The sequence below is a fragment of the Lethenteron reissneri genome, chromosome 14 (assembly GCF_015708825.2).
Source record: "Lethenteron reissneri isolate LAM-NWPU_2019-01 chromosome 14, ASM1570882v1, whole genome shotgun sequence".
Classification (NCBI taxonomy): Eukaryota; Metazoa; Chordata; class Hyperoartia; order Petromyzontiformes; family Petromyzontidae; genus Lethenteron; species Lethenteron reissneri.
Genome location: NC_083792.1, coordinates 13,182,169 through 13,196,060, shown reverse-complemented (window position 1 = coordinate 13,196,060; position 13,892 = coordinate 13,182,169). Strand labels below are relative to the sequence as shown.

General features: G+C 44.4%; 1 protein-coding gene across 2 annotated transcripts in view; it reads right to left on the bottom strand.

Annotated features, from left to right (window-relative positions):
- Positions 1–13,892, bottom strand: part of LOC133342427 (1-phosphatidylinositol 4,5-bisphosphate phosphodiesterase beta-1-like) — a 57,022-nt gene that overhangs the window by 24,443 nt on the left and 18,687 nt on the right. Inside the window, exons 12-19 of one of the 2 annotated variants that reach the window (XM_061551607.1) lie at positions 13,273–13,380; positions 11,753–11,823; positions 11,365–11,461; positions 9,531–9,615; positions 4,931–5,055; positions 3,200–3,354; positions 2,788–2,952; positions 1,006–1,105 (exon numbers count right to left, since the gene is read on the bottom strand). In XM_061551607.1, the coding sequence (XP_061407591.1) occupies positions 1,006–1,105; positions 2,788–2,952; positions 3,200–3,354; positions 4,931–5,055; positions 9,531–9,615; positions 11,365–11,461; positions 11,753–11,823; positions 13,273–13,380 (906 nt within the window). The remainder of the gene's footprint in view (positions 1–1,005; positions 1,106–2,787; positions 2,953–3,199; positions 3,355–4,930; positions 5,056–9,530; positions 9,616–11,364; positions 11,462–11,752; positions 11,824–13,272; positions 13,381–13,892) is intronic. The other variant, XM_061551608.1, reaches the window with a different exon arrangement.

The window sequence follows — 13,892 nt, the reverse complement described above, 5'->3', positions numbered from 1 at the left end:
TGGAGAGACAGAAATGCTTTGGTTCCCACACATTATAAGGCCAGATCCTACAGCTCTCCAGCGGCTCTGAGCAGTATGTTGCAGTTAATCTTAAGTCGTTACTCAAATAGAATATACACAGCAACTATTGACCCCCCTACTGCAAACCATAATAATAATACATTGGCAGGACCCTCGTGAAAAAGATTTGTGAGAGGCAGTGAGGCTTTCCTGGGAAAATTAGCATAATAACAAAAACAATGCATTAATTTAAAGTTATTTAAAAATGCTCAAAATGAAAATAACAACTCTTGCCAATTAAGCAAATACTGAATGAGCTGCCCCACTGCCACCATTGACAACTGCCTCGTTAAATAAAGACACACACAGTAGTGTGATGTTTCCAGCAATGCCACTTGTGATTGACAGGTCACTGGCTAAAACAGCATCCCTCCTGCAAGTGACCATGCGGTGGTGATCATCTCTATTGGGGGTGCAGAGAGAATTCCACATTCATATGGTGGGAGCCAATTTTTCCACTGGACATCATCATCATTCAGCAGCAGATGCAGCAGCAGCAGCCATAATACACTTCTGGATGAAGGAATCTCCACGCTGTTACCATACGATATATATCCAGCTCGTAGGACAAATGCAGCACTCATTTAAGGAATGCCAGAGAGATGATACACTGAGTGACATTGATTAACTATGTTACGTATCTCTTGGATTCGTTTTGGGGTTGTACCGCTTGTTATTTGGCACGCTGTCCGAAGTTTCGCTCTACGAGCTGGGAGTTTCTTCAGGAATCGAATATTCAGCGCATGCCGACAGGTACAGATTGCAACATGAAAAACATTGGAGAGCTGTACAGCCCAACAGCTACAAACCTACGCAGTAGTCCTACGCTTTGAACGTGCTACTGTTCAATGGCAGAGGCAGGGTGATTGACGATTGCGGTGGTTTGTTTTTGTTTGGGTTTTTAGTTTCATTCTCTGAATCAAGTGTGCAGCCCTCCCCCCTCACCAGGGCGGATGGCAGACACAGGCAGGATGCGGTGTCCGACGAACTTCCCACCCTCCTCAAACACCCCGATGCGCAGTGACGCAAGGCTGGGCAGCACCACCTGCGAACACAACCACGCAGACTCGTCATCACGACCGCCAGCCATGGTCAACCGGCATCGTGGTCATGCAAGCGTGGTCTCTGTTGGTCTCTATGTCCAGGCACTGCCTGGGTAGGTTGGGCAAAAACATCTCTCCATACTTTCCACACTTTTCATTTTCTGTCTCTATTACTCTCCAGTCCTCTCCTTTCTTTCCCAAGGCCTCAACAACATTTTCTGTAAACCTCATTTTTGCCTTGGATCCCAGTTTCCTTCCCTCTGAACAAAAACTTTTTAGTTTGGGCAATGTTGTCCCCTCAATCCGCCAATCTTGCCTATTCTATCCTTTCGAGCACTTCTCATTCTCCTGCCAGGTCGCTGGCATGCTTGTCCTTCACCTGATGTAATCTCGCTGGATTTCATTCATTTTAAATGTTGGTCTCTGCATACCACCTGCAGTGGCCAAACTTTATCGACACAAATATCTTCATGAAGTCGATAAAACATGGAATAACCACATAATGGGAAGTTTTATCACTCTTCTTCATCATCACCATCAGCCAAGATAAATCCACTGCTGGATGAAGGGCTCCCCATGTCGTCGCATTCTCTCATGGGTTCTGTGAATGTAACAATCAGCTTGGCATCTGCACATGATCTGATTTCAATGCTGTATCCCTTGGCCATCATCATGGATGATGAAATCGGAGTTGCAAGTGACCAGGTGTCAGATTTCAGGCTGCATTGCCGTTAACATCCCACCACGGTGGTGATATGTTAACTACCTCTCCTGGTATACAGGAGACCGTGGGTTCGATCCCAACCGAGGCCTGTTGTATATCATTTGTGGCCAGGTCGCTTCTGAAAAGGAGCTACATAGCCCAGTGGGTCTTACCTGGTAACAGAGGTGGGACAAAGTCATTGTTATGCAAGTCCAAGTCGAGTCCGAAGTCATCAAATTCATGACTCGAGTCTGACTCGAGTCCAAGTCACATGACTCGAGTCCACACCTCAGAGGTGGGACAAAGTCATTGTTATGCAAGTCCAAGTCGAGTCTGAAGTCATCAAATTCATGACTCGAGTCTGACTCGAGTCCAAGTCACATGACTCGAGTCCACACCTCAGAGGTGGGACAAAGTCATTGTTATGCAAGTCCAAGTCGAGTCTGAAGTCATCAAATTCATGACTCGAGTCTGACTCGAGTCCAAGTCACATGACTCGAGTCCACACCTCAGAGGTGGGACAAAGTCATTGTTATGCAAGTCCAAGTCGAGTCTGAAGTCATCAAATTCATGACTCGAGTCTGACTCGAGTCCAAGTCACATGACTCGAGTCCACACCTCTGCCTGGTAACATAAAAAAAATATTTGTTCAGTAGTTTTAGTGAGCGCTTTTATTCGTAATCAAATAAACGTTGGTACCAATAAAATTTTGCAAGCTAAGATGGTGCCAACAGGTGAAATATCTGGCCTAAGCCCATCATAATTTCTTATTATTACGCTTGTTAACTCAGGAAAGCTTCACCAATTCTAAAGACATTTCTATCAGGAGGGTCCTGCCTTGTTGTCACAGTAGGGGGGGGGGGTGGGCAATGCTGCTTCGTAGTGTAATTTCAAGATTTTTTTTTTTATTATTGGGATAATTGAGCAGTGCCAGTTTGTTTTGTGTGTTAATAAAAGGAAATGAAAACGCAGTGGACTGACCTTATCAAAGACAAAGGGTTCCTCTTCCCACACCGGGTTGATGGAGTTGTTGTCTTTGCTGGTGCGAGTCTTGTATTTCCGCTTGGTGTCCACGGGCAACCCGAACATATCCACCTCCACGTACGTGCTCACTTTCCTGTCCGACAGGAACTGGCCCGAGATTACCTGAAGCGCAGAAGATGCACACACAGAGGATTCCTCTCATCTTACTCCTCCCTTCGGTCATCTCATGAAAAGTGTGTACATTGAAAGTGGGGGCCTCAAAATATTTGTTTTGCTTTGGGCCGCCAAAGGGGATGACACCACCACTCTCCGTCTATTCCTATGCTGCCACTCCAATCACTGTCTACCCCTGCCCCTATACTGCAATCCCTGCCCGTGCCAACGCTTGCATCGTTCACGCGGGGGCCACCTTGACAGAGATGGTGTTGGCGATGACCCCGTCGATGATGTCCTGCGTGAAGGGGTCAAACTGCTTGTCAGCCCGGCGCATGAACTCTGGCTTGAGTAGGTAGCCACTGCGGCAGTTGTACTCGAAGATGCCGATGTTGAGCTGCATGGCCAAGTCTGGGTGGCGGAGAAGGTGAGAGAAATCAGTTCTCACTGTGGGTTGTGAAGGAGTGTGGACATCTACCGGAAATTATTGTAAATATTCATAGAGTGAAAGAAAAAACTGTCCTTGGTTAACCCAGCACAATACAGTTTGGATGTATACAGCGTGTATAGACACAGCCATAATTCAAGGTGTTGTAAAAATAGTGCGACGTGAGCATCCAGGGGAAAATAATATATTTATTTCCTTATTTCGTAAAGGGAAATACACGGTCACAGCAAGAGGAGGAGAGGAGGTCTTGAGTGTCCACTTGAGCAGGGAGTCGATAGAAAAGCTTGTTGGTGGAAGGGAGGTTCAGATTACAGGGGCAGCAGCAGATAAAGAGCCCCCTCCCGCTTGCAGGAGGTAGACTCTGCAATGTGTCACAGTACGGCTGTATTGAGACTTTTTACTAATATGAATTTAATTTTAGTGAAATACCTACTATAATCACCCAGCAATGTCTGTCCTTAACGAACGTGACGTCACTCCACATCGACCAGCCCCCCTCATTAATATTCATGAGTGGGTGACATCACTCAATATGGAGAACTCCCCCCCCCCCTCACTAATAATCATGCGCAAGTGACGTCAGTCCACATCGAACAGCCCTCCTCATTAATAATCATGAACAGGTTACATCCTCCACATGGACCTCCCCTCATTAATAATCATGAGCAAGTGACGTCACTCCACATCGAACAGCCCCCCTCATTAATAATCATAAGGTGACGTCCTCCAAATGGACACCCTCCTCCATTCATAATAATTAGCGGCCTGACGTCACCGTCACTGTGGAGTGACCTCCGTGACGCTATTGAGACATTAAAGTAAAAAGGACGTCATGATGAACAAGGGATTATAACCTTAAAATGAAATAGGTCTGCGTCACCGCGCCCTTACACACATTAGTGCAATGAATATCACTTCGCGGTCTGCTTTCTGCTTGCAAGTTTCATATTTACTGCAATACACCCGTCCTTGGATGGGCAAAAGGCAAGTAAATCATAATAGGCTATTCTAGGATAGGCGAGGACGGTGCTCTGTGCTGTGAACCCAGTGACCTAAAATTGATTCACGGCCATAGCTAACGTCAGTGGAGAGTGACCATCGGATCAAGTCCTGGCCATCCTTCACCCTGCAGTAGCAATAGAAGAGTGATACAGAGGCAGCTGAGCAGCAGTGAGCAAATTAATTGTCGTTCTTTTTTCGATCTATGTAACTTTACCAAAACTACCATATTATATGAATTCCTGCAGTCACGAAAGTTTAAAGTCAAATTTCTAGATTTGAAGCTTTCGTGACTGCAAGGATTCATATTCTTAGGTTTTTTCGGTAAAGTCACGTAGGTAAATTATTTTACTTTTATTAATTTTCATTTTTTACCTACGTGACTTTACCGAAAAAACCTAAGAATTTAAAGTAAAAATTTAGCAACTGTAAATCGATGTCCTATCTTGTACATCCACATGCTGGTTTTGGGGGACAAGACGCGCGTTAGTGAAGGCTTTGGCACAGAAAAAGGAAGTGATGTGGAGCAGATCAGCTCACCTAACGTCTGGTAGTTCAGGGCCACCATCTGACAGCCGGCGTTCCAAAACACCTGCGGCATGTAGTTGGAGGAGTCGACTCGTGTGCCCTTGGGATAGATGCGGCTCAGCTGGGTCTTGTTGTATCTTCAGGAGTCGATGTGGTGTTGATGGCGGTGGACAAGTCGAGAGGTTGCTGATTAAGGTGCCACAACAGCCTCTTACTTTGAAGATTGTTAAAAATAACTGGGTTTTAGCGCCATATACATTTTTTTAAATGAAATATGTACATTTGTAGGGAATACTGCAACGGACCAATGGTTATCCACGCTGCACTTGCAATCCGGAGGGTGCGGGGGTTCGCCTGGCGGCAAGTGAAAACAATGGTGCAAGTTTCTTAAATCCGCCTGCCTCAGCCCACCCAGCAGTGTCAACCGGTGCACCACTGTCAGGTCAATCATTAGGTGATGTGTGGTGGGGTGAAGTGTCAGTACTGCTACACCTTCAAGACTTCAGGCCACAGTGGAAAAGTAGATTAAAAACTACTTTTGAGAAGGGCTCTCTAGAGCTCACTAGAGTGGAGGCTCTTCAGCGACCAGCAGTGGTGAGAGAAAGCAATTGCAGGGCTGTACCTTTGCCTTTATAGTTTTTAACTGCCACTGTGCTATCGACATCAATCATGAGATGAAGAAGTGTCGATACAGAACTTTCGCAAAGCAATGCATCACCTTGTGTCAGAGCTGGAATTTCGCCAATTGAATTGAAAAGAAAAAAGCGTAATGACTTTTTTTTTCTCTCTACAGTTATTGGTAACCGGGCTGAGATCAATAATTCACGACACTTCAGAACCGAGTGTAATCATGGGCAACTGAGATCCTGGATTAAAACCGAGCCTTTCAGATGTGCTGGCTCAGAGCTTTGAGCCCCGAGCTACCTGGTCAAATGAATTAAAAATGTTTTGAATACCGGATTCACGTTTAAGAAAATACATTTTTCATACTATTGAAAGTGCAAAAATCTACTGCATTCTGCCTTGGTTAACATTTTTGAAGAGTTTTTTAACGGCCACAATGTTTGCAATGAGATATGTAGTTAAGTCGATTGGAAAAAAAGGAAGTTAATACTTTGGCACGTACAAATAATATCTTTGCAAACGTGAACAATCTTGTTGGGTGGTGGAAGTTAATCACAATAATGTTGGCATACAACTACTTTGCAGTCATGTAGCCAAACCCACTGCACTGGCTAAACAGGATTATATTTAAGTTAGTCTTAAAACAGTAACCTTGTTGTTTTATTACTTTGGTGATTACATAAACATAAAAAAAAACTTAATTCCAACTCTTTGGAGCTGGTGACCATTGCAAAGATTGTGCATACACACCATGCAATGAGTGCGTTTCGAGTGTAAGAATCGATTTCAATCGATGGATAGTAGCCTGCGGTCAGCTTATAAAAGTTGAGAAGGCTGTACCAAAACATTGCCGATGCAGAAGTCCAACACTGCCCACTAGTGGAAAGGATGACCAACCGACAGCAGAAGTTTAAATTCCTGTGGCACACCAACAACACCCTTTGTAAACAGCACTGCCGTGGATCGACCTGTGCACAGTTACACCCCCACCCACCCACCCCCCGTATGAACATACTCCAGGTAACGAGCCCAGGCACGTTGGCCGTGTTGCCATAGCTCAATGGGCCCTACCCGAAATAAACCGACCGACCGTCTGGGTGCGTTTCTTTGGGTACCTCGATTTTTCGCCCGCAAGCCAAACAGTCATGAATGGAATTGGCCAATTATCCCAATTGCAATACACTCCTTAAAGAGTCGGGGCTCAATTGGGCTTTTTATATGAAGGATATATTATGATGAATAAATAGTCCCCGTGAGGCAAGCCCTCTAAGTGAAACCCACAAAATTGTACCATGCTTGCGGGGAATCTAATAGATGAATCTGATGGATTGCGTAAGTAAAATGTGTATCATAAATCCTCCTCCACTCAGCAGAACCAATTAATAAAGTTGTCACATGAACAAAGTACTCGTTTATTACTGCTTCAGCACCATCGGTGTGTTGTTGGAAAGCAACATTTAACGAATTGGGTACGACGTTTAGCTGGTAGTTAGAGCCAGTATCATTAGGCAGTTCACAGATTTCTCAAAATATCCTTCAGCATTTGATTACGTGACTTTATTAATTGGCTGTGTTGAGTGGAGGAGGTTTAACAACACACATTTTACTCAAATGATCTGGTTGTAGCCAACATCTTCATGGAGAAATTTGAGACGGACGCTATCCAGACTGCCACTCTACGCCCGACCTTATGGAAGAGGTACGTAGACGATACTTTTGTCATCTGGCCACATGGCCGGCCTGCTCTAGACCAATTTCTCGACCACATCAATTCCATACACCCAGCCATCAGATTCACCATGGAAGTCGAAAATGATGGCAAGCTACCCTTTTTGGATGTCCTAATCAAAAGGAGACCTGATGGTTCAATGAGCCACTCTGTCTACAGGAAAGCCACCCACACGGATGCTTATCTAAAACCGGATTCCCACCACCATCCATCCCAGAAGAATTCCCTCATCAAGACTCTATATCATAGAGCCCAATGCATCTCCGACCATGAACACATTTCCAGTGAACTCAAACACGTACGCCAAGCTCTTAAGGCAAATGGTTACTCCGACTATACAATCCGCAAAGCCATCACTCCAACCATCAAGAAGGATCCTGTTGAGGAGCCTTTCAAGACCATCACCTTACCCTACATTGCTGGGGTCACAAAAAGATCTCCAAAATCCTGATTAAACACAAGATCCAGGTCCGATTCAACACAGTACATAAAATCCGTGATCTGGTACCGTCTGTAAAAGATGTGGTTCCAGACATACAGTACCCTGGCGTCTACAAACTAAGTTGCCTCTGTGGTAGTAGTTACATTGGGGAAACCAAACGACATGTCTCGGACCGCATCCGTGAACATAAAGCTGACCTGAAACACGGTAGGACAAACACCTCAGCCGTGGCAGATCACTGTTACAACTCAGTGGGCTCACATGATATTGACTTCTCCAAGACAGAGGTTCTCTGCAAGCCATCTGGCTATCATGAGAGATTCGTTCATGAGGCGATCCACATATACAAACACAGAGACAATTTTAACCGAGAAGATGGATTCTGGCTCAGCAATCATTGGAAGGACGTAATAAACCATTTCGACACACATTAGGGTGTGTAGAATAATACATAGTGTTATATTAAATGTATAAGATATAGGTTGGTTTACAGCAATACAGTATATAATTTAATGTTGGGTTTATCTATGGCAGTATATAGTACGGTATATGCTCGTGTGATGTAAGAGAATAAGGTCTAGATGGAAGCATATTATAGAATTTTTACGAGGTAGAATGGTAATGTATTACTTGCTGTTAGTAACTCAGCTTATTATAGAGTATAGTAAGTATACTGATGGTGCGATGCAGTTTATACTTTAGTTTTTTATGTAGTTTATACTTTAGTTTTCTACGTGGTTGTTGAGTAACTGCAGCTACATATCATTAACATTCCTTCCCTTTGTTACTGCTAATCCCTGCACCCCCCTTGGTTGCTGCTGATCCTGCATAATGCATAGGCATAATATGACTTTGACACCCCCCCGCCCAACGCCTACGCATTTTCCATGAATATGCTAAATTCCTCTTCACATGCACATTCTTTTTGTTAAGGCGCTCTTCAACCCCCAATGCAGCTTATATATAAGCTCCTAGTTTGGTAGTGTCTCATTCTTCACCTGAAGACGGCTGCTTGCGTTGTGGCCGAAACGTCGTGAGAATTGTTTTATTATGTTTTATTTTTATTATTTTATTACTTCCCTTCTACGTGACTTTACCGAAAGAAACAAGAAGAAGAAAATAAATTACGGATCACAACAATTGTCGTGCAAGCTTACGCATCAAATTAGATTAATCTGATATGAGACAAATACCAAATCTAAGAAAAAAACATAACAAAAAGGACATTAAAATGCTTGCAAGTAATTCAGTCTATAATCAGCAGTGGGAGAGAAAATAAAAAGTAACGTACCTGCTATGCCGTATGATTCACAAACACGGTCATTCACAAAAAACAATGGAACTAAAACTGAATAGTGTACAACGAATCGCGAAGAGACGTATTACATTGTGAGGCACAAAATGAATGGAAGGACATTAAAAGAATATGAAGACAAGTAAGTGTGGCTTGGACAGGACACGTCGCTACGAGCAATGATGGCTGATGGGCCATAATAATCACGGTGTGGCAACCAAGTAATGGAAGTGTATTTAAAAGTACCTTCATATGGGAAACGGAGCGATGAAATCAGCTCGTGTGCATGTTTTAGGTGAATTATTATATCTCATGCTCATGATGGACAGTGCCTTGTGGAGGCCTTCATCCAGCAGTGTAATGACCATGATTTATCTCACTGCATCACGCGCTTTCAGGTGCGCTTCTGCGGCCGTCTGGAACGCTCTTCCTTCCAGTGTTAGGAAGCCACCAGAGCTCTGCACTTTTAAGTCATCATCTGGATTGGAGGGGTGAGGATGCCACGACGCCAGTGGGAGGATACTCCACAAACTCCACGGGACACTTGGTAAGCTGCTCCATGCCCTTGCTCTCCACGAAGGAAGACATCTCGTAATTTCGGTTCCTCTCTGAGCGAGAGAAAATGGAAATTATCACGTGTTTTTTGTTTCGGGCACGGAGAATTGTTGAAACACGTGTGGAATATCCGAGCGGGATATATTTCACGTACCACAAGTCTGACGGCCAATAGCAACGAATGCTTCTACACGTCAAATTAAAACATAATTTCTTTCTTCTGTAGAATAATGTAAACTCTTTAAGCAATGTTTTAATACCAGTATCACATTTTTAAAATGATCTTCATGAATATATGTTTAAAACGTTGTTTTGTATTACATGCAGTTACATAAACATTGGCATCACAATTTCCATCAGGTTGTGAAGAGAATACCAAAATGCATCTCCGAAATAACAGAAAAAGGCCTCCTTAAGTCAATCTGTATGCAACACAATTGCAGCTAATCTGTGATAAGGCCATAAAGCAGTGTTAATTTAGTCAGCTGTGAGTATAATTATGTTCGAAACAACCTGTGGCATTTTAGTCAAGGCTTAGTCTGTGGATATCATTTAGTCAATAACACTGAGAATAGTGTTAATTTAGTCAGAACTGTGTTATTTGAACGACTTGATCAAATCCACAGACTTAGACCGGACTAAAATTCCACGGATTATCATTGCCCATCGTCGATTTTAAGACTAAAGCGCTGACGGCATTAAACTCTGGCCGTGAGAAAACCATAGAATGCTCCTTTATTATAAAGAGTGGACAACATGTTGGGCGACGTGCCTTTATTAAGATTGATTAATGATTATGATCGAATGGTGAATGTGCAGGTTTCCATTAGAGCGGTAAGAGCAAATCCAATAGCCTATTTGAGTTCTGTTTACAATGAGCAAACCTGATTAAGCATGCAAGGGCACGTCTGCCTTGCCAAGCAGGTCTCTCTTTCACAGGAGCGGAGATGATCAAGCAATTCCGTGACTTACACAACAACTTTTGCAACAGATGTCACGTCCCTTGAAATTTGAATAATAACGTATACAAGATGGGGAAAAAATAAAAATCGTTTTGCAGGAAAATCTGTGATCTCGGAGTGTGCATTATTATAGCACTGGCCTCTGTAGCGAATGATACAATAAAGTGACATTCTTGATGTAAAAAAAGATGACAGTTGAAATCTAGTTGAGGCTGCTCATTGAAATTCAAATTATCGACGGCGAGTAAACTACGATAAAATACAGCAAACAGAGACACAACAACGATTGTGGAGCACTCTGTTTTTCAACCCTGCTGCTAGACTTTATTTATTAAAAATCCCCATTATAAGACGTACACTCTAGTACCATCCCAACCTGCTTTTTTTTACGTGAATTTAAATCCCGCAGGAAACTGCATTGCACGAGTGACCTCACGCTTCGTTGGGCTTGCCCTTCAGTACCCGGTCACGTTTTTGTTCATTAGTGCAATACACACGTTTTTCACCAGGCGGCGTCCTAGTCAACACGATGCCTACTAAAGATGTGTTTTCTCTTTCACGCAGTGAGTTTTCTTGTCGCTATTTCTGGTTTCGCACCAATGCCAACGCAGCATCGCCGAATAATTTACTCATAACCCTGGGGCATTCTGAAAAACATGGCATGTGACCTCGGTCTAAGGTCATAGGTCGCACAGAGCCAATCGTCAAATTCTTAAGTCCAATACTCTTTCCATTCAGAAAGAGCGGGTCCTCAATCCACTTTGTAGGGGAGCATATTGCTCAAGCAAGTCCTGCGACTGACAAAAGAATGATGCACAAGGAATGGAAGCTGACACTCACTCTTGGCATCCTCAAATGAGTCGAACTTGATGGGCTGCACGTAGTTCACCAGGTTGGACATCTCTTCCGAGGCTCCCGCTTCAATGCTTGCAGTTCCCTGAGCATCCAAAGCGTTCATATTTAATACAAGGCAAAGGTACAGGGCTACAATTATTTCCTTATGGCACTGCTGGTGGAAGGGGATCCATTAAAGCAGAGCTCAAGAGAGCCCCTGTCATCCGGCCTACTCTTCCACACTCGGGAGATGTCTTTCCACACAGAAAGGCATCCAAGCCGGGAATTGAACCCAGGCTCTGCTTGCTATGAAGGAAGAAAGTTACCACTGCTTCCACCCTGTGTAGTATTTACCTATTTAATGAGATATTCTGGATTCGGTGTGTTACTGCACCTCATCTGTGTTGGCCTTTTTGAGTTCCTCTTCATTGTAGTCTTCATCATCGCTTCCCACGTCCTCATCGCCTGTAACAAGTTGGCATCACTACTTCAAGAGAATCACCCAAAAGAACGTGCATATTAATAGGCATGAACTCCAGCCTCCAAGCAATACCATCCTTGCAAGGCTAAGTGTCCGTCCGCACCACACTCGCGCTCCATGTTCAGTAGCACACGTGACATGGCAGTGACATGGCCGAGTGGCAGCAGAGGTTTGCGGTTCGAGCCCAGAGGCCACCCTGGTTTATACTGCAGGAACATTAACTGTGTGCTTCACAGCGGGCATTAAAAAGGCCACCGTGCGTCGGCGTCATGATCCAAATTTGCCAAATTTGATAAATGATGAGCAAATTATATTTATTACGCAATTGGGAAAAGCCACAGACCAAGATTGCATGTACATGCCGAGGCATTTCAGAATCAGAATTATTTATACTGAAGCTCTTTTTGCCACACAGGGACAGCTGCCACCAGGGGGGGTCCCCTCAGCTAGACTACAGGAGGGCACTGGAATGGTTGAGATGAAATGTGATGTAAGGTGCTGTGAGTTGCATGTATGATCCCTATGAATGTAAATCCTTAACAGCCCCATTTAGTCATACATACATAGGTACTTCCACGAACATTTTGGCTATTTGTAAAAACACAATCTCCTCTCATTTCTACGGGAGGCACTACTGGTTGGGCTACGGTTCGCTATAATTTGCAGCTGCGTCAATTCACCGTGCTCAAACTACTGAGCGAGCACTTGATGTTGCAGAAGCAAGGAGCGACGGTACGTCAGCGCAGTATTCTTGCGTATGCCCAGCGTCGGTCTCATGGGTTCGCTCGGCGCGTGAATTACGGTCTGTGTGCGGAGCTCCGTTTGACATCTATAAACGTGTCAAACGGCCATTAGTTATTTCACCTTGCTTTCGCTCGCACCTCCCAGAGTGCGTCGCTATCCGGTGCAAACACGGGCACAAGGTGTGCCATGAAATTTACTGCGCTGTCCAACCGTGTCCGTAAACAAAACAAGAAATGATTTTAAAAAGCTTCCGAGCTTGTCAGTGCCTTCACAAATCTTGGCAGCCCAACGTAAACTTCCCTCGTGCCGCCCTCAATCGTTGCCGCGCCGTTTGCCGAGCACCGCGTTATAAATAACGGGACATCTATCATAGGCCTACGCATCAGCCCCTCTGCCCAAACGGCGCAGTCCGTGACAGATATCCCACGCATATATTTGACGGCTTAATACACAGGGGGTTTGGAACGTTCTACTTGTTTGCACACGGGGGTGGCACGGCGATTCTAACTGTCCTTGGATCAAAATAGAGTCAACCACCGCTGACTTTCCCACAAAGTGGTAGTAATTTTATTGACCCCACAGGAACGATGGGCTGAGTCAACCCGCGGCCAGGCTTTGAACTCGCCGGCTTGCATTCGCAAGCCTCTTACTCTGCCCCCCTGAGCCACTTGGATACAGACCTGAATTACCTAAGGATTTCTTGAACATGGTGGACTTCTGCCAGTCAGTGTTCTTGGCGACTCTCTCTGTGCCGTTGGGTGTAGCTTGAGCCTGTGAGTTGTCTGCTGGCTCCACTCCTATGGGAGATGCTGGGGTCACGTAAAATGGTACTGTGGGTGCGACGTGCGTCTCACGAATGCATGAACTAAACGCACTTCGCGCTTCTTTGCTCAATTATGCTCCCATGGGAATATGCTCTGTTCTATACTCTCTTCGGGTGATTAAAAAATTAATTACGATGACGATATTCCACACGGTGTCCGTGTCTACCACGGGATTATGATGATGACGATGATAAAGATAATGGCGTTCAATTATGGCCATGTTCTATGTGCCACAACATCCACTGTTGGTCTGTCCTACCCTTACCTTCACCAACCCACACTGACCAGTGTGGTGAAGGGGTGTCAACATGACCCTCACAGTCTGCGTTGCTTGGGGAAACTCTATTCCAACAGTGGATTGGCGAATGGGCTGTGAATCTACAATGTCTTCAATGTGATGTCAGAAACCACAGTACACAGTGAATATAGTTATGAATTATGACAATGAAGATGACAATGTATGTAATTTACAATTGTGTGTTCAT